This window comes from Aspergillus homomorphus (assembly GCF_003184865.1).
Source record: "Aspergillus homomorphus CBS 101889 unplaced genomic scaffold BO97scaffold_18, whole genome shotgun sequence".
In the NCBI taxonomy this organism is placed as follows: domain Eukaryota; kingdom Fungi; phylum Ascomycota; class Eurotiomycetes; order Eurotiales; family Aspergillaceae; genus Aspergillus; species Aspergillus homomorphus.
The window spans coordinates 109,334-128,570 of record NW_020291904.1 but is presented as its reverse complement, the minus strand read 5'-3'; the positions used below and the strand labels follow the sequence as shown (position 1 = coordinate 128,570).

Below are 19,237 nucleotides of genomic sequence, written 5' to 3'. Positions count from 1 at the left end.
ACAAGCAGAGCATGCTGTAAACGTGTCAGACATGATGAATCGAAGTGAGAATGAATTAGAGAAACTAATCGCAGTCAGATAGGGGTCTGCTGTAGTGGCGATGAGCAGAAGTACGATCAGGTTTAGAGTTAGCAATAAAAAATTCACATGGCATATAATGCGCGCCAATGCGTAGATTGGCAATTCCTTGTGGCAGGTGGCTCTTGACCATGCAGTCTCTTTTTTTTCAGCGTCGTTTCTAGCTCGAGACTCTTGGGACCGAGTGTAAAGTTTCTTTGCCCCATGATTCAGATTCAGCGCCGCCAACATTGCCTTTCTCAAACTTGCATCTTTGGAGCCGATATAACTCATTGAGAGTTACATCTAGTGTAGAAAGGACTGCGGCGGCGATGGAAGTTGCTTTCACACTTTCTGTGATTACTCTGGGACTCATTATTGAGAAGCCAAACATGTTGCCGATATGCTTGCTAGGGTTTACTTTAGGGTTTCTAGAACGAAACTCACCGCCCTGGTAGATGTATTACATAAGCCTATACCCTATTCAGTACCAACCGCTTACCCCAAGTGTGTCGTCCAATATGCGTTTGCACAATCTAGCCTTCCCATATCTCCGCTCGTCCCCCTCCCAGCCATCGACCACCATCTTCTGTCACAACAACCATCGGCACCGGGAGGAGCGATATCGTCGCATTTTTACTTTTCTACATCTACTGCTGCAAGGGTGATCCGCTGGGGTTAAGGTACATCTTCTCGGGCCGGCTGACCGCCTTCAGTCCCAAAGCGGGAGAACTCCATTGGCTCAGCTGGGGGGAGTGTGTTGTGTGTGTTGTGGTCATTGTTTTGCTTCGGTCATGGCACGGTCGCGGTCGCGCCAGGTGGAAGGGCCGCCACCACCACCACCACTTTTATCGTCATCCCTACCACCCATGAAGAAAGGCTGGGATGAAAATGGGTCAAATCCCGGTGCCCTGGCTAGTACTCTGTCGAAAGGGTCGATGGTCCGAACGGGCTATACCGTGAGTCCGTTGAGAGGAGGACGGGTAACTAGGAGCCAGAGTCATCTGCGTTCACCATCGGCTGATGATGAAGATGCTGGACATCACTGGGTTGATAAGACTGGGAGTCGGTCGGGTGCCCCAGGCGCCTCAGGCAGAAAGGGAGAAGTTAGCGGTGAGTGAGGCAATCTATTTCTCTCTGCTACTCTTTTGAGTATGAGGTATACCAAACTTGCGGGCGTTGTTGCTCGGGGTGGTCGTTTGTTGTTTGCCGTGTTTTCGCTCCTTTGTTCTTTTTCGGGCGTTCACCTTGTTCTGCTCAATTGACCCTTCGAGCTTACTGTTGATTCGCTTTGTCAGCCCGTGATGTCTTCGACGAGGATTTTCCCCAGAAATCATCGCCACAGAAGCCGATGGCTTCAAGATCTCAGAATCAGATCATCCCCGAGACGCCGGAGGATGAGATCAATATTTCCGGTACCACGATCTTACCGTCCGAACCCGACACGGACCTGGATCCGGAGATGATGATCGATGTTCTTCCAGGCTTGGCACGCGCGGCTGAGGATATGCTCGAGTTCCTCGTACCCAGCTCTGCGGAATTGGCTACCATTGTCAATCTGGGCAAGGTGCTGAGTGATCCCCGCAACACGCAAAGCAAGCGGCTGGGTCGGCATGTGTCCAATCTTAGACGAGAGGCCGAGTACTTTGGCCATCAGACGTACATCGACGTCGAACTGGTCAATCATCTTTTTGCATCATCGGAAACAGTGGCTGAGAAGCTACAAGGACTGGAGCATCAGTGGAATCCAGACCCATTCTTGCAGAAAGCCAACTGTGCGCAGTTTGCGCTCGAGGTCCTCCTGGCCAGACCTGGAACGAACACGTCTCCGAAACAGGCAATCCGAATCCTTGATGGGGTCTTTCCTCTGCCTTTCATGAACAACTTGGTATCGGAGAGCCAGAAGCAGGCTGCTGGAGACAGTTCCTTGGAGAAGGAAACCTTTGATCTTGCTCTGGAGCTTCGCACTCAATATATGATTATGCGACTGGAAGAGGAGTATCGGCGCGATCCCGACTGCGATCCTGTCATGGTGCTCGACGACGGCTTCTACATTGAGCTAGAAACTGACGACGATGCATCCGAGCCTGTTCAGCTGGTTCTCCGGGGCTTTCAAACGGAAGCCCTGGCGGGTCCCAACGGAGAGGTTCCCGCGAAGTATGCAGGCGATGTAGAGTACCGGTGCAAAGAAATGCAGGTCCTTTGTATGACGGAAGACAACAAGCTCGATCTTGAGGAGCTCAAGAGAGAGTACGGATGGCGGAAATTCGTCGCACGAGCCGCTCAGTGGGTCCGTAAACGGAGTGACGAAATTGACAAAGATATCATAGGTTTAAGAAGTGTTCGAGACGTGCAAAACGCGTTTTTCGCCAGACCGAAGACGCGTCATAGTTTAGGCAGCACGGTGTCATCAACTCCGAGGCTGAGAAGCTCAGCAACACCGTCAACTGCTCGTCGCCTGACGCAATCTATCTCGGGGACTGCCACTTCGAGGAGGACCTCTGCATATGCTGCTGCCATTACGCCTTCGCTTACCCGAAACGGCGTAAGGACTGTTCCTGGCAGTGTGGTCTCAGAGCGGATTGCGCGCTATACTGCTACACCTTCGAGCCTTCGAAATGAGACCCACACCGTACCCGAAACTCAGCACGGGGAGAGACATCCCGAATGGGACTCTGCGAGTCCCGAGGCCCGCAGGTCAATGCAGTCCGAATCTCCTTTTAGATCGTCTACAAGACCCCTCCAAAGGACCAGTGAATCCTCAGTTGAACGAGAGGTTCATCAAACTGTCGCAAGCCCAGAGACTGAAAGTCAGATACATACGGAGACTCCAACACGATTGTCTGTAAGTAATCAGCAGGCTGAGAGCTTGAAGGGCTCTCCTCAGCCGGACGTCGACCAGCAAGCCGGAGACCTGGTCAGAGCCAACTCGAAATCTCCTGAGCCTGACAGGTCTCTCTCACACTCACATCCGGAGCCAGTGCCTGAAGTCAGTGGACCAGAGAGCAATGTTCCAGGTCCGGTTGAAACTCCTGAGGTTAGCAACGATATTCAGTCGAATGGTTTCAAAAAGTCTCTCCCTGTAGACCGAGAACGGAGGAGATCGTTCAAACCGTGAGTGTCTTTACTCCTACTTATGTTTGTCTGCCTAACAGCTAGAAGAATCTTTTTAAATGCGGCATCCATCCAAAATCTCATGCAACGAAAACAGCAGCTCAACGCTGGGGCTGAAGGGCCTGAAGCTCCTCGGCAGTCGGAGCCTGCCCGGTCAACAACCCCCTCAAAACAAGAGCAGTCCATCGTGGAAAAAAGTTCTGAAGTTCGTCAGCCGGAATATGGCCAAGCAACACACCAGTCTCAAAAGGATAATTCAACCTCAGAAAAGAGTCCAGAACCTCGCCAGCCGGAAAGTATCCAGGCAATACATCGGCTTGAAATGGGGGACTCTACCCCAGAAAAGAGTTTAGAAATTCAGCAGCCGGAGGTTCCGAGATCAGATATACCCGAACTAGCCCCGGAAGAGCCCTCCGAGACACGAGCGTCTCCGGACATGACTTCTACATTTGTGCAGGACGAGGTTGAATTTGAAGTGACCGAGGGCCAGCTAGACATCGGTGACCCCGGAGAGTCTCAGCTGGAGAGATCCCATAGTCCTTCCTTTGTTCGAAATTCCCGTCCGTCTTCTCTCCGAGAGGAGGCATTGCAACGATCCAGCCGCGACACTGCAAAGGACCCAGAAGACGATGTCGATGAGGCATGGAATATGTTCAATGCAGGAACTCAGCGGTCTAGAACTGCGCCTCAGAGCTCACGTGCTTTGTTTATCGATCACCAGACTAATGCCGAGCGCGTCTCTCCCATCAGTCAAGGGCTGGATCCTCGAAGCGTCGAGCGCAGACGCACGGAGGTATCTCGCAAGCGTAGACGCGAACCTGATGAAATCCCCGAAAGCGATGCTGAATTTGAGCGCGATGACCGTGAGGTTTCCGTGGAGCGTCAGCGAGCTAGGAAGCCGATTCAGCCACGCAGCAAACGCGCTAGAACTGAAAGACGGACAGAAAGTACCGCTGAGAATCCCAGCAATCGCCCTCAAGAGAGACACGTTACCCCACTTCGGAGGTCGACTCGATCCAGTCATCCGCGAGTGTCCCCTGACCAACCACTGGCTTCGTCGCGGGTCCCTTCTACTCCTAAACCAAGAAAGCAAAGGCTACCGAAGATAGTCTGGAACGAAGGTGAGAATAAGCGACTGATCCGACTGATCGAAGAGTTTGGACACAAGCGAAGGGGCACAAGCTTTGACTGGAATGCCATTCTGCGTGAGAACCATGTTCAGCCTCCGCTGCCAGGTGAAAAACAGATCGAAAACCGCAACAACGTACAGATAAAAGATCGGGCTCGGAATATGAAGAGGGACTTTCTTCTGTACGTGCAAGACGTTGATTTGCTGCTGTTGTTTAACTGCTAACTCCGGACAGTAAAAAGCTCCCACTTCCCAGAAACTTTGACGCCGTCACTCTTAGCGCCAGCCATATCGATGATCTGGCTAAGAAAGGGATCCATGTCTCTCGGTAGTCAGACATTGCGATTGGTATGGCATCAATCGACTGCAGTTTTTTGCCTTTCGCTCGAGTGGGTCGGGTGTTTGTGATGCGTGGAGTATAATTTGCGATGATTTTCTTTTATACCCTTTTGGTCTTTCTCGCTTTATTTCGGGACTCACTTGGATGGTGAGCGATTCAACATGGTTTGGCAGATTTGGGCTAATCTTTAAGCCTATTGTAGTTGAATATTATCTTCTTCGAATACTACAACGCCCTTCAGAGCCGGCGCGAGTATCGTAGTTTTCCTGATCATTGAGTAGCGGACTTTACACAATTTTGGCAAGACATGGGCTAGACAATGATAGCGAGCCACTCTTTTCTCCGCACCCAACCACAATCGATGAATATCGCCTCGCCATCCTCATTTACACGCCTTGAAACGGTCGCGTACACAGCAGTACACTTCATTGATTAATATTAGTACGACTATCAACACAATCGCATTATCGAGACCCTCATTTTCTATACTCAACCCATCAATCAAATCATGATTGCAACTCATGCGACGCGACCCCTACCCCCAACTCTACCGGCTTTCTCTCCGCCATCCCCGGCGCATAAACCGATTGCGCATCCAACCCTGACCCAACAACCTGATGATACTTCCCCCCATCACCAGCACCACAATTACCACCAGCCCCAGCCCCATTCTTAACCATCATCGACACCCGTAGCATGCGCTGCCTCCCCGTCCTCTCCCAGACCGCCCAAGCCATCGACGCGATAGCAATCACTCCGAAAGGAACACCCACCCCAGCCCCGATCGCCGCATCCCTCGCTAACGACGATCCCCCCTTCTTCGAAACAGTAGTCGAAGTAGAAGAAGTAGTGGAACCCGACCCTGAAGTGCCGGTTGTCGCTGCGGAAGAAGCACCAGAGGTGGTGGTGGTGGTGGTGGTGGTGGCTGCAGCTTCCAACGACGTCACGTTCTCGAGCGCCGCGTAGCCGACCACTATACTTCCGGATTCGAGTTCGAAGCTGTTCTTCCCATCGGGACAGATCACGTCTGTGCCGTTGCTGATCGGGGTGCCGCAGCAGTAGGTTGAGATGCCGTTTGTGTAGAGGAGATTGATGGTGGAGCAGCCGTCGGATTTGTTGGTTGTTTCTTTTTGGGGAGGGGTTAGTGGGGTTGGTTTGTGTGTGTTTTTTTTTTTTTTTTTTGTTGTTGTTGTTGTTGTGGATTGGGATGGGATGGAAGGGGGTGGGGATGGATGGTGCTTGAGATGGATGGATTGCTCGGGGTGTTAGAGCGGATCTGTTCGTGTAGGCCGGTGGTGAAGGAAAGAAAAACTTACGACATACTGATGGACAGTTGGGCGACGTCCAGTCGGCGTCTGTGCAGGCTCCGTGCGAGAGGACGTAGGGCTGCTCGCTGACGTCCATGCAGAGGCCGTTGGAGTGGCAGATGTCGTTCTTGCCGCAGCAGGCGCTGTAGGTGGAGTTGGAGCAGGGGACGTTTTCCGGCGCGAGGCTGCCGCTGGGGAAGTAGCAGCTTCTGCTACTTTGTACCAGCGGTGCAGTACATAGAAGGAGTATGCTTAGGAGTGATGGTATTGGGGCTCGGGGTTTAGCCATTGTGTTTATGGTGCTCCTGAGTACGACAATGGACCTGGATATGAGAGAAGAAGGGCACGAGGGGGAGAAGTCCAAGAAAAATGGAAAACGAAAGACTGTGTGGCCACAGTGGGCCATATACAGACCGCATCACCCCAGGCGGTTCAACCACCAAGTCAATCCTCTTATATTAAGCATCCGCGATCGTCGTCATCCAGCACTTTGGGGGCTAAAGTGTGGAGCATTTACAATCAGCCCAGGATTGACAGCGGAGTACGGAGTAGTTCTTCCTTTGATACGAACTGGAACAAGCATTGGTCGCAGACTGTGTACCAGAAGTAGACTGTCTGGAAGAGCTATTACGATCGTGTTGCTGGTAGCTTCGCTCAATGGTTGGATCTTCCGGAGGTTATTGTCCTGTATGCTCCTCCGCAATTCGCATGGTCCACGGTATCTCCGTCCATTGCCTGGCCTGCTCCTCCAGGCTGGGCGGCTTCCCAATTGGCAGGTCATGTGAACACGACAGGAGTATAAACCCCCCCCTCGGATTCCTCACCTCCTCTCCTCCCTCTATCCTAACGCACTGATGCATGCTTTCTCGGTAGACTCCTTGTTTGCCCTTGCATAGAGTAGGATCCTTGCCCATTAGTATGCTTCCAATGATCTACTGATGCCTCGTAGATTTGCGGCAGACTACAGCAAGCGGAGTGGGACTTCGCTGTTCATGGATCCCTATAGCGTGCTGGCAGGAAGTAAGTAGCAGCACGGCTTTGTAGAGCAGCAGTCTTAAGCCTCGCCAGCGCACGTATGATCCTGGGACTTCAATCCCAATGCTGGATCTGAGAGACCTACCTGCCTGCCTTCTGCGCCGGCGCGGCGCTGTCTTGAGAGATCCGTTGCGATTATTGAGATGTGTTTCTGAGTGAGCAAGTCCGCAGTATACGGGTGGAAATACGATGCCGCTTGCCTATGGTCCATAGACTGAATCTATGGCGAACCCGACCGAACGTACATTATTTCGACTCAACCCATCCTCATAATCATCATCATTATCATCATCATCCTCTCAAGTACTGAAGGAAGTAGAGACACTCCCAACCTGACCTCATAAAGACTTGCCAGACCCCGCAAGCGGTCTATACAATGTCCCCAACGCAATCCCTCGGTAAGCACGACCAGCTCCCTAGTTCATACCGCGAGCCCATCGGCAACCAACCTACCCACCGGCTACTCTTCCACACACCCCTTCTCCTTCAGAATCACTTCATCGAGATAGACATTCCAAGTATACGAGCTGCCCGGTGACGTACACGCCCCACTGATAGTCAACACATCTTCCGCCCGACGCTTGGTCCGCTTATACTGCCCGCTGACCGTCGCCCACTCGTCCGTCGGCATCAACAGCTCGGAGACGATCAGCCCCGTCGTCGCGTTCTTGCCGATGTAGGCGTCGACGAAGCAGTACTCGACACCCGAGGAGCCCGGGATCTTGACGTGTGCGGTGAATTCGTAGACGGCGCCGCGTTTCAGTTCAGTGATGGGCTGCGCGATCGAGTGGCCGCGGTTGCCGACGTCGGTTTTGAGGTCACTGATTTTGTCTTTCAGCGGCTTGGTTGAGACTCGGTTGGGATTCGGGTTGGGGTTGTGCTTTAGGGCTCTTGAGAGAATTTGTGGGAAGAGAGAAATATGGGCAAGCTTACAGATAGTAGTTGCCTTCGTAGGCAGTGGTCGCATTGGTGACTGTGGCGATGTTCACGTTGGGAACGGTCGTAAACCATGGGGAGAGACTGCCCGTCTCGAAGGAGGGATTGTGGAGGAGGTTGCATGATGAGAGGGACATTGTTATTGATCCGGGTGCTCTATGTGAAAAGGATGTGTGTTTAATGATGAGCGTGGAGATCGTAAGCTGTAGTTGTTGACCACCGGGACAGGAGATCGCGATTCTTATACATGGGTCGGCATCATACTTCCGGAAGTACTGATGCTTTTTCAGCCTCACAAGTCCCTGGTAACAATCAGGGAACAGGAGCAGTGTAGTCTAGGGACGCCTGAAACTATTTCGGGGGCCGTTGCTCCACTGCTCCTCGTATCTTGGCTCTCTCCATTGGCCATGTTTGGGCGGGATGGTCTTCCGCAGCGTCCGATGTCGACTAAAGACTGCCACCGTACCATGGAGAAGCTTACCATGCTGATAATATTGACTGATTCATTGAATTTAAACGTGGTCAGGCTGAGCGCCCCTGTGCCGCTGATGCTTGATCAGCAAGTTGCATTGGCATCGTATAGAACGGTCGGATCTGAGCACTCTACCATGAGCAGTATCCAAACCAACCGTGGCAACCGTCAGAACCTGGGGCAAATTCAGGCTGAATGGGTTCTCAAGGTCGGGGAGATGCCGCGGCATTTGCTACGTGATTTGCAATGAGTGACTCGCTCCGGTGTGGCGACCAACTTTTGAAATAACCAAGCCTATACTTTTACCATATAAGAGAAAGAGACAGAGGAAGTATGATCATAATCGAATGATCGAAGCTGAATAAGTCACACTCTTTTACGTAGGACAAGCAAGACACTGACCAAGGAAGGATTAAGTTCCCTTTCGCTTTCTTTTTATATTTTCCTGTTTTGAAACAAAATTTGCTTTCTCGCGAGGAGATAGTCTAATTACATAGTGGCACTGCAGTGAACCCGGCAGTGACTCCGCGAGTATAGCGATAGTATGTCCATATCAACCGACCTGCGGTTCTTGAAGAATCCGAATCTAGGGTATTGTAAGAGCTTTATACCGAATTGAGCATGAGATGCCATCTGCGCCTGCCGTTGTCGTCTCACCATGCCGATATATCTCTAATACAGCAAAGTCGCGAGCATCGAGAGCAGCACGCCACCGAACATCGACCCCCGTCCTGCACTAGAGCCCAAAATAGCAGCAGCCCCAACGCTGGGTGAGGGACTTGCAGATACGCTTGATGATGCGACAGCGGTCGATGAAGATGGAGAACTTGACGCGTTAATCACCATTGACGCGGCAGTGGCGGTAGCCGAACCCACTTGCTGCTGCTGGGCAGCAGTCAGGGTCGGAGCGGTCAGGATGCCGCTGGGAATGGCCGTCTTGGGTACACTGCTTTCAGCATCACTAACGACGCTACTGGCAAGTGCAATGCCAGTTTCAACCATGGTCGGATTGACTTTGATGTTTGCCGTAGGGTCAGAAGTGTCCGGTGCGGTCACGATGACAGAGCCTGCATCATCGCGTTTGGCGTTGTGGGTGTTGGAATTGACACTCCAGGTGTCGGAGCCGCCGCCTGCTCCGCGCTAATTAGACTCTGTGTAAGAGGTGGGCAAAGAGGGGACTTACAGTTATCAGACGCAAAGCCTGCACATGGCGTGTTGCATCGCGTATCTGGTACCTTAGCCTCGGCGGAGGGAAGGTGGTCGCCACAGTAGCATTGGTTCCCGTCGTGCAGGGCGAAAACAGTCTGATTACGCTTGTCGCAGGCTTGTTGGCAGTATCCGAGGGATTGGAATTGATAGGATCCCGCGAGAACTAGCTCGCCGGGCTCAATATAGCAGCCGACAAAAGAATAAGCAGAGGAGAGGGAGACAAGAGACAAGACAACGAGACCGAGGATGCTTTTGCGAGGCATATCGTCGATTGACGGTGTAAAAGCAGAAGAAAAGTTGAGTAAAGAATGTGTGTATCAGGCTTGGAAAAAATACTCTGATTCAAAGAGTGGAGATATGCTTGACAGGGGTGAGAAGAAGAAATAGACCGCAAAAGAATGATATGGTTGACAGGAGTGGTTCCAATTTTCAAGGGCGGACTCAACCTAAATATGATCCATCTTAATATGTCAACCCCCGATGGTTGGACGGACGGATGGAGACGAACCAAGCGAAAGTGCACACTCTGACTGAAGAATCAACCCCTTGGAACAGCATGCAAAAAATCGGCGATTGAAACCCAGCAAAAATGCCGATCTGAAGATCGCATGAACGAACGCCTCTCTTCTCTCCGGATTCCAAAATGGTTCGTTGGCTGATCGTCGGCTCCGCGCCGGCTGCGTTTCGGACGATCCCTTGCTGTGTTTGAGTCATCTTAAGGCTGGTGTTTCATCATTGTGCCTGTCGCTTGAACTGCTTTTTCTGCTTGTTTCTGGAGAAGGGTTTGACCGAGTGATGTAGGGATCAGCACGCTATTGGTTTCTGAGACCACCAGGCGATGGCTAGTGATTGTCAGTTGGTTCAACTGGGTTGGTCTTGTGGGGAGGCAAGCCCATCATGGATCCCAGAGTGGATTCCTATTAGCTGACCACAATGACACAAAGTGGGATGTTCCTGGATCCCGTTTCATCGGTCGAGGATTGACACGACGGAATGCCGGTTCCATGGAACTTTATGCTGAAGTATGCCGCATGATGGCAGATGGGGGCGCCGGGGAAAGAAAAAAAGACTGGGTGAAAGTTTCGAGTCGAATTGGACAAAGAAGGGAGGGAAAGGGAAGGAAAGGAGGGCGGCCAGTCACGAGACCTATCGCTCTGCGCTCTTCGTCCCACCTGTTTTCTTCTGTCTGCCATTTATCAACACCATTCATTACATTGACTGATTTTTGTCTCGTCAAGGATAATTTTGCTCTTGTACATAGAGTCATAGACTCCCCTGATGACGATGTCGTCGTCGATCACCATAAGCTTGACAGCGCCACCAAGATGCACTGACAGTTTTAGCCTCGGCTTCTACTGTCATTCCAGAAAGTTAAAGATTGCCGCTGCTCCTTCTTATGCTGCCAGAAGATGCCAATGATTGAATTCACAGACTGACAAAATTTTGCAGCTTTGACTCTCTCAACTTATGGAAGTACTGGAACAACGGCCGTTGCATCAATCCACATGAGTATTGGTAGCCCTCATTCAGAATTTTATGCTTGAAAATGGTCGAATCTTGCAATCCAACAAGAAAAATGGCCGGCAATCTAGTTTCCATGATGCATGACACTGCAAAGTCTTCTAACTCATCAATTTCGAGAACTCACGCCTCAATGCCAATGGCTTCAGAGCACCCACTTACCGCTCCTCATGAAAGACGAACATATGCCACGAAGCCTTGCCTTTCGGCTGTCATCTCTGCATTGAGAACTTGCTGGAAAGACTTGCCCTCTCTGGCAATCCTGGCGCGGCCAAATCCGCCTTAACCGATACCCGACTTGTCGCGTCGGTAGATATGGTGAGGGGGTTGCCATCGATGCGATGATGGCGCAACCCCGACGATAAGACAACTCAGTTACTCATTTGTCTTGCTGGTGTTCTAGCTGCTTCCCCTCATATAGAATGGATCCAAGAATCCTGCAGTTGTAGTTTGGTTCTTCCTCTCTCTCCGGCGAGTGCTTCTACCTTGTAATTGAATTGCCCATGCATCAGCTACTCCCCGTCATCGTAGGGCTGCTGGCCCCCTCGGTTGCGTCTCCCAGCATTCCTTCTGCGCAACGAATCTTTAATCCTTGGTCTCCCCAAGAGGATAGTGACCTTTGCCCATTGGCACCGAAAATCGAAGCGCCGGATGATGGCTTTGTCTCCTCGCTCAAGTTCGTCACGGACGATGCAGTAAAGTTGCGACAGGTCGACCGTCTCTCTCGAGCAGTCCAAGTACCGACCGTCATCGACGATTACATGAAAGATCCCTATGACGAGAAATTTAGTCCATTCCTCGAATTCCACGAGCTCCTGCAATCCCTCTTTCCCTTCCTGTAAGTGGCACTGCCTCTTTTGGCACGAGTGTCTCTAACATTCTCCTGCTTCAGCCACTCTCACGCCCGTGTAGATCACGTCAACCGCCTAGGGCTTGTTTTTACCCTCAATGGCACCGACGACAGCTTGAAGCCGATCCTCTTCCTGGCTCATCAGGACGTCATACCAATCGACGATGCTGCTGATTGGACTTACCCGCCCTTTGCCGGCCATTTTGACGGCGAATGGCTCTGGGGCCGTGGTGCCAGCGATTGCAAGAATGTTCTGATCGGTCTTCTGTCAGCTGTGGAGGACCTTCTTTCCCAAGACTGGCAACCCATCCGAAGTGTCCTCTTCGCGTTTGGCTTCGACGAGGAATCCCATGGCTTCCTCGGTGCCGGGAACATCTCCGAGTCCCTGCAGAAGAAGTACGGCCCAAATAGTTTCGAATTCATCCTCGACGAAGGTGGCATGGGTCTCGAAACGTTCAGCGACGACGACAACGACAAAGCGGGCGTCACCGACAATGGGGACGGAGTCATCTATGCCCTCCCCGGCGTCGGCGAAAAGGGCAGCCTAGACATCGTCCTCTCGCTAGCCGTACCAGGCGGGCACAGCTCGATGCCGCCGCCTCACACGGGCATCGGCATCATCTCCGAGATCATCTACTCGCTCGAACGCCGGGACCTCTTCGTCCCTGTCCTGGACGACCGCCACCCCTCGCGGCAAAAGCTCGAATGCCAGGTCCGCCACTCGCCCTCGCAGGTCGAGCCCTGGCTGGCGTCGGCCCTCCGCTCCTCCGACTATGTCTCCCTGGCCGAGAGACTCGCCGACTCGCGCGGCGACAAGTTCCGCTTCATCCTCCAGACCTCTCAGGCGGCCGACCTCGTGGCGGGCGGCGTCAAATCTAACGCGCTCCCAGAGAAGATCTCCGCGCTGGTCAACTACCGGGTCGCCCTGCACCAGACTCCCGAAGAGATCCAGGCCCGTGCCATCGAGATCGTCACATCCATCACGCAGCGGTACAACATGACTCTGACCGCGTTCCCCGCGGACAATCAGGTCGATACCTCGCTCAACAACCACCTCACCCTTACCACCCTCAGCGGCGCCCTCAACCCGGCGCCCGTCAGCCCGACCAACCTCCGCACTGACCCCGTCTGGGCGCGTTTCTCCGGCGTCACCCGCGCCGTCTTCGAGTCCGTTCCCGCCCTTAAAGGTAAGACCGTCGTCGTCAGCGGCGACATCATGACCGGCAACACTGACACCAGGTTCTACTGGCCCCTGACGCGGAACATCTACCGATGGAGTCCGTCCCGCGCCGGACGGGCGTTCAATATCCACACCGTCGATGAAAGGGTGAGCATCGACGCGCATATGGAGGCAATCATGTTGTATTATGGTATGCCGTCTGAACGTTTCCCTTGTTCTTGATGCCCACATAAGGCCCCAAGAGTGTTCTTTTTGAGTAAGATTGGCTAACGTGTAGATGTCTTCTGACAGATCTCATCCGCTCTTTCGACGGTTGGCAGGGTCCGGAGGAGGCCGTGCCTGAACTGTGTGGTCAATGCTAGCAAGGGCGCGGTGCGGAATGAGGATGAAATACATACTAATAATCAAGCCTTGGCTTCGTGTACCAATTTGGAACCTTTTCAGAATATTTCTTGAGCGGTGTTGGGAAATAGCTTGAATGATGTGAGACTGTAGTGTCCCTTGGCAGAATGTTGTTCACAATTCTCTTCTCAGCACATGGGATGTGTCGTGCGACACCTTGCTTCCCCGAAAGTTATCCGATAAGTGATTCTATTGACCAAGTCATTATTGCAGAGTACAACGAAAGTCCGACCTGTGCCCCATTCGTTGTCACCAATTCACTACGATTTGTGTGGCGGTAGGGACGTTTAATGACTCTATGGGATAGGCAACAAAAATACTAAGTTCAAGCAGATGTAATCACTAAGTAATATTTGCAGCCCCGCAACAGCTCAGGCAAGTGAAAATATGTACTCTGTTCGCCACGGCCTCCGAAGCCCCATCAAGCCGGCAACAGGAAATATAAACTTGGCCTAAAGATAAACAGAAAGTTCTGCTAAAAATGAAACAGTTCCAAAGTTAGATACGCAGCGAGTGGCCTGCACGTCCGAACGCATAGAGGAAGCAAATTGGCCCGGTTCACAGAACCAAAGACGACTTCAAACAGAATATGACAGTCGCGCGGACCGGAGTTAAATGGATATATATGATGGTGAGTGAATCAGTTGCCCTGATTGAGGAGTAGAAGAGCGAAAGCGCCGCCCATGACGGGTCGAGCAATAAAGGTAATTGATGGATAGCTAGGGACATTAGTCAGGATAAGTTCTTAGAAGTTTGTCGCCGGTTCATACTCACTTTCCGCTAGTGGTATCGTAGAGATCAGTAAGAGCTCGATTGGTTGGAGTCAAGTTAATCCAGTTTGCAAGGAGCTTGATGAACATGTCCCTCGTGCTGGTTGACGCGACTGCGGCAGTGAACAGTTCCCAGTCACCTGCGTAATGCTTTAGAAGAAGTTCAGCATGATAGGATTGACTAGGCTCACCCTTGGTATATGTGTGACGACTGTCCAACGGTACTCCATAGGTATTCTGTACCGTAGGATAAAATGCACTCTGCATCTCGTACACTGATTTCGGTACCAAGTCGAGTCCCAGCTCGCGGTCAGCGTAAAGATTGTACAAAAGACCTGTGTTCTTGAGTCAATAATCCCATTTCAGTTATATATCAGATTGGACGCACCATGAGAGTTATTGGCGCCATATGAAAGTGTCGTATGGGGAGGGTTCGCATTGTGGGCAATGCCGATTTTCTCCCATTGCCGGATATACCTATGAGCGATGGTTGTATAGTTGGAAGCTTCAGAAGAGTGGGCGGTCCTCTTGCTGATAACAGACATGGCTTTAATGCCGATTATCCCTTTCAGAGCTAGATTTGTCTGGTTTCTATAACTGAGTCAGCACCTGCTGAAAAAGTTGTCAGGGGGAAGGGTGGAACACGCACGCTAGACTACCAGCAAAGTCGTCGGTGGAAATCTGATTTGATGGATAAAGCGCATCCTCAATCAGGTAGCTTGTCCATCTATTCAGCATGTCATAGTGGGCTTCAAGATAAGCCGTGTCGCCCGCCCTTTGAGCGTATGCCAATGACATGATAACCATGTTTCCGCACTCTTCAAGAGGCATCGCCTCATCCTTACCGTCAGCGTGGCCAGTCGCGTTAGGGTAGTTGCTCCCAACATCGTGCATTGCATAAGAGTTGGGATACTTTCCAGACTCCTGAAACTCATATAAGGGCTTGAGTAGAAGGTCCAGAAGCTCTGGGTTCGTGTACAAGAATATCGGATGGGCAGGGAATATGACATCCACAGTATTGATGTTTCCGTCAGAAGAGATCTCCTTCATGAAGAGGTAAGGGTCCGCTGTCGTGCCGCACAATTGGGTCGCGCCAAAAGCTTGACGGACAGTAAGTGAAGTGATGGTAAGATAGTCCTGACCAGCTGCGGCTACAGAGTCGGCTGCGATCTTGTTATCCAATTCAGTGGAGAGAGAAGAGGAGGTTTCGTAGTCGTTGTGGAAGAAGTCCAGCTTGGTGGATAATTCGTCAGTGTCTTGAATAACTTGTGCCAGTTCATCCAGGACTTACAGCTGCAGGGCCATCACTAAAGTAGCTTGTCCAGAGCGATGGCAATGGGGCGTAACCGTTATCAGTTCCGTTATATTGCATGGCATCGGTCTGGGCCAGCCCAATGGAGAACAGTACTGCGGCCGGTGAGTCGACCGACCCCAAGTCATGAGCGAATGCGAACACCGGCCAATTTGTCGAGATTGCGCGGTAATCCGCATCCTTGGAATTACCTAGCGTTCCGTTCGTAGTAAAAGCGCCACGGACATCGACATCTCTCCCTGACTGATAGGTCATACTCTCGTTCTCATCTGTTGCCCAGTACCACTCTCCCCAGTCCGCCTGGTCGCTTGTCTCAGAGAAAGCGAGTGGGGTCTGACGGCTGACTTTGTGGTATGCAACATTGTTGCCGGTGGTTCCATAGTCCCATGTTGCAGTGGCTGTGCGGTCCCCCGATGTCCATTCTAATCAATGTCAGATACCCATAACACTAATCTCACCATGCCTAATCTGATTTGGTCTTCTTTGGAATCTACTTACCTGCCGAAATATCTGCATATACCTGCACATCATGAGCTTCGCCGTCGAGCGATGCAACCTCGACAGCAACGTAAGAGAAAATGAGCGACTGTCTTTTGAGATCATGTGGTGTGATTGGGGACAGAAAGGTGATGTTCATCTGCACTTTGTCGGCCACATTCATGGTGAATATGCTTTTCGTGGATGTGTAAACATAAGAAGTCTGGTTGACCGTGGTGGTTCCAGGCAACCCCATCCAAGTGTAAGCGGTGCCATCGACGCGAATCATACCAGCCCAACCATTGATTTGTCCACTAAGTCGCAAAATAGCAGTCAGTCACATCTGCTGACAGTCCCGTAACAATACAAACGTGTCAGATAGAAGCACTCACGCCCAAAACGTTGGCCATTTCCCGGCCAGATATCCTCCATTACCTCCGTCGCTTCCTGCAGCAAGCCAGGTGCTTAGGTACGGCGACTTGACTGCCAAGGGTAATGCTGGAGGCCGAGCAGGAGAGAAGACGGACGTGGCCCCTGCATAAGAGACCAGCACCGTCACTAAAAAGCCTAAGACAAACCGAGTCATTGTAATTTGGCCACCAGATACTCAGACTAGGAGCATAACCCTTCCTATTTATGAAATCTTTCGTGTCTCTTCGTCCACCGAGAGGAGAATGACAAAACAGATTAAGACTTTGCAGCGGTGATGGCGAATGTGGAGTCTGGAATGCTGAACTGGAATGTCAGGAACGTTTATGCACAAGGTCGAGCCAGCATACCAGCGGCAAAGGAGGGGATATTTGAAGGGCTCTTCAGGGCAGACACTCCTGAATATTGCGTCAATCTCAATTACATCTAGCAAGTTTCATTGAGAGAGCAGGAGATGCGTGATGCAATGCCTCCAACCGTCGTCTGACCTCCCACAACCCGGAAGAAAGGAGCCCCCCTTCCCTCCCCATGCGCATCCAAATCTCCGAAAAGCATTGCTCGCCGTGCCAGAAATGGAAAAGCTTGCTGGTATAGAAGCAATGGCTGAATGTGATCAAAACTTACCATGCAAGCTTTAATTAAGGCATCCGGTCTCACCCGCTCTCTTCCATGCGGAGCTGAGACCGCAGAGCCGACCCAGGCCAGAAGCTAATCGACGGCCCAACGCGAACTGTTCAAGCGTTGTGAAGGAATGCTTGTAACATGGTCCAGGTGAGCCTTGAACTGAGGCTCAAAAGAGCATATCCGTGCTGGAAAACAGACAAACCCCCATCTCATTAGGGCATCAGGGCAGGTGACTACTTTTGCAAATGAGTGTCTGAACGAGTGACAGTATCATAAGCTCGACCGAATAATAAGGAATAGGTTAAACGGGTGACACATGATGATAGTGAGTTTGATGATGAGGGGACAAGAAATGTTATGAACTGCATCCCAGTGGAGTAGAGCCCTGGAGGCATAACTGGAGACAGACACAAAGAGGAGAAGCGAAAGCTCCTCTCTGAGAAAAGAAGGCCATCTCAAAACGGCAGGAAATGACATGGTTCGTACATGACTAGCAATCAATAGTTTAGTAAGTGCCAGCGGATGCTCAATCTGAAGAGCCGGCTTTCTGCAGGTGAAATTACCCCGGGAGAAGGTGCGATAGCATCGGGGGTCGGCCATGCGTTCGTCCATGATCTTGCTCGCATATAGTATCATTTGAAGTCAAGAAAAAACCTCAGCTAAAGCCCTCTGGGCAATGCAGCATGCGTCAGGGTCGCCCTCTGGTAGTTGAAGTCTAACAGCTCAATGTGACCGACAATTGTGATGCCATCATGTGAGGAAAATGGGAGCAAAGTAGAATAGTTCAATGGTTTCCCCTCATCGAAGTTTCTAGCGGCTTCCCCCTGCGTTCAGGAATCGGGGGGCTGCGCTAGCGGGGAGACAAGATACAGCGGATGGATGCAGTGTGACTCTGACAACTAGCAGGATGTCTGCATGGTCGGAGATAGGCCGGACGAGGATGACTGGACTCGACTCGGATAGCGGCAGATTTGGTCGGGAAGGAAAAGGTTGATCTTAGCAAATGGGCCAAAGTAAGTAGCTCTCGAAGTCACCCGTCCTCACTGACGTTTGAGTAAATTAGACTCACTCCAGCCTCAGATTCTTCCGTTCTTTCTCCGCATCTCATTTCCCCTCGGAGATTATTTTCAGCCTAATTGCGATAGTCGAGTCTATTCCAGCGACGCGTCTTGTGATATACTCGGAACATGACCGGTGACTATGTCCCAGCCCGAGATGATTACTGAAAGCCCACCTGAGAAGGCACTAATAGTGGGTTTGTTTTCTTTCTTGAATTTGGAGATTAGTACGAGTTCAAATAAATGACTGTGTCATTTCCTGAATATGATAAAGTGAATCTTACGCGTACCTATATACAGTACAATGAAGATCCTGAAATTTCCAAGGCATGGCATTTCGGCTAACCGCCTGCCACTCATTCACAAGTCGGAGATACCTACTTGTCACCGATCATCCAGAAATGAATCCTCTTCATGGAGAATCTCTCCCCGAATGAATATGTCGATATGACCGCGTTTGCCCTCGCGGCCGAAGGAATCAATACGCCCTGAGCAACAACCGCTCGTAGCGGATGCGACTAGACCTGTAATCGATGGCCCCCAATAGTCCTTGAACTGTATCATAAGCATAGTCAGATGGATTAGCCAGACCAGAGACACTAAATATATCCAAGAAGCCAAGAGCCTTTCGGTTGGCAATACTTATATGTGCGTTGCTTATCAGACTTGCCCATGGCATCGCCATAGCATGCATCCATGCGCGCAAATATCGTCTCAAACTCGACCGTTTGTCAGCAAGCTCACGAACTCCAGAGTTATGGCTCGGGGTGTTAGACCAGTATTCTATATCTGCCACAAAGCACAAGTGAGCCCATCTTTCCCTAGATGCAGACCCGTCTGACTCAGAAGAGTTGGTATGACTATACTCCAACGAGAACCACGAATACGTCCAAAACCAGAGCAGTCGTAATAAGAAGTTGCCACTGGTGTTGATCTCTGTATCGTGCGTCGTCAGAAGTGTGGAAGGAATAAGCTTCTTTGGTGAGGGGCTGCCCAAGCCACGACGATGACAGAT

The 19,237-nt window shown here is 51.3% G+C and overlaps 6 protein-coding genes across 6 annotated transcripts; 2 read left to right on the top strand and 4 right to left on the bottom strand.

Annotated features, from left to right (window-relative positions):
- Positions 1 to 1,408: 1,408 nt before the first annotated feature.
- On the top strand, positions 1,409 to 4,632 carry BO97DRAFT_424697 (uncharacterized protein; the record flags this gene model as incomplete). Its single annotated transcript, XM_025696999.1, has 3 exons — positions 1,409 to 3,171; positions 3,220 to 4,482; positions 4,536 to 4,632. 3 exons carry the CDS (start codon positions 1,409 to 1,411, stop codon positions 4,630 to 4,632), a joined length of 3,123 nt encoding a protein of 1,040 aa, XP_025551325.1.
- A 721-nt stretch (positions 4,633 to 5,353) lies between these two features.
- Positions 5,354 to 6,215, bottom strand: BO97DRAFT_314863 (uncharacterized protein; the record flags this gene model as incomplete). The annotated part of the gene is made up of 3 exons (XM_025691257.1): positions 5,354 to 5,439; positions 5,536 to 5,766; positions 5,957 to 6,215. Coding segments are annotated over 3 exons (576 nt in total), but the record flags the coding sequence as incomplete, so codon positions are not given.
- A 932-nt stretch (positions 6,216 to 7,147) lies between these two features.
- BO97DRAFT_405532 (carbohydrate binding domain protein) lies at positions 7,148 to 8,127 on the bottom strand. The gene is made up of 2 exons (XM_025695208.1): positions 7,916 to 8,127; positions 7,148 to 7,803 (listed from the first exon to the last, which is right to left on the bottom strand). Exons 1-2 carry the CDS (start codon positions 8,053 to 8,055, stop codon positions 7,443 to 7,445), a joined length of 501 nt encoding a protein of 166 aa, XP_025551323.1. The 5' UTR covers positions 8,056 to 8,127; the 3' UTR covers positions 7,148 to 7,442.
- A 935-nt stretch (positions 8,128 to 9,062) lies between these two features.
- On the bottom strand, positions 9,063 to 9,862 carry BO97DRAFT_434548 (WSC domain-containing protein; the record flags this gene model as incomplete). Its single annotated transcript, XM_025697687.1, has 2 exons — positions 9,063 to 9,520; positions 9,574 to 9,862. 2 exons carry the CDS (start codon positions 9,860 to 9,862, stop codon positions 9,063 to 9,065), a joined length of 747 nt encoding a protein of 248 aa, XP_025551322.1.
- A 1,675-nt stretch (positions 9,863 to 11,537) lies between these two features.
- Positions 11,538 to 13,656, top strand: cps1 (Gly-Xaa carboxypeptidase). The gene is made up of 3 exons (XM_025692714.1): positions 11,538 to 11,958; positions 12,013 to 13,340; positions 13,442 to 13,656. The coding sequence occupies exons 1-3, from the start codon at positions 11,624 to 11,626 to the stop codon at positions 13,510 to 13,512; spliced, it is 1,734 nt and encodes a 577-aa protein (XP_025551321.1). The 5' UTR covers positions 11,538 to 11,623; the 3' UTR covers positions 13,513 to 13,656.
- A 536-nt stretch (positions 13,657 to 14,192) lies between these two features.
- On the bottom strand, positions 14,193 to 16,697 carry gta1 (glutaminase GtaA; the record flags this gene model as incomplete). Its single annotated transcript, XM_025697686.1, has 8 exons — positions 14,193 to 14,271; positions 14,327 to 14,462; positions 14,514 to 14,657; positions 14,711 to 14,913; positions 14,972 to 15,555; positions 15,614 to 16,056; positions 16,133 to 16,425; positions 16,504 to 16,697. 8 exons carry the CDS (start codon positions 16,695 to 16,697, stop codon positions 14,193 to 14,195), a joined length of 2,076 nt encoding a protein of 691 aa, XP_025551320.1.
- Positions 16,698 to 19,237: the final 2,540 nt, after the last annotated feature.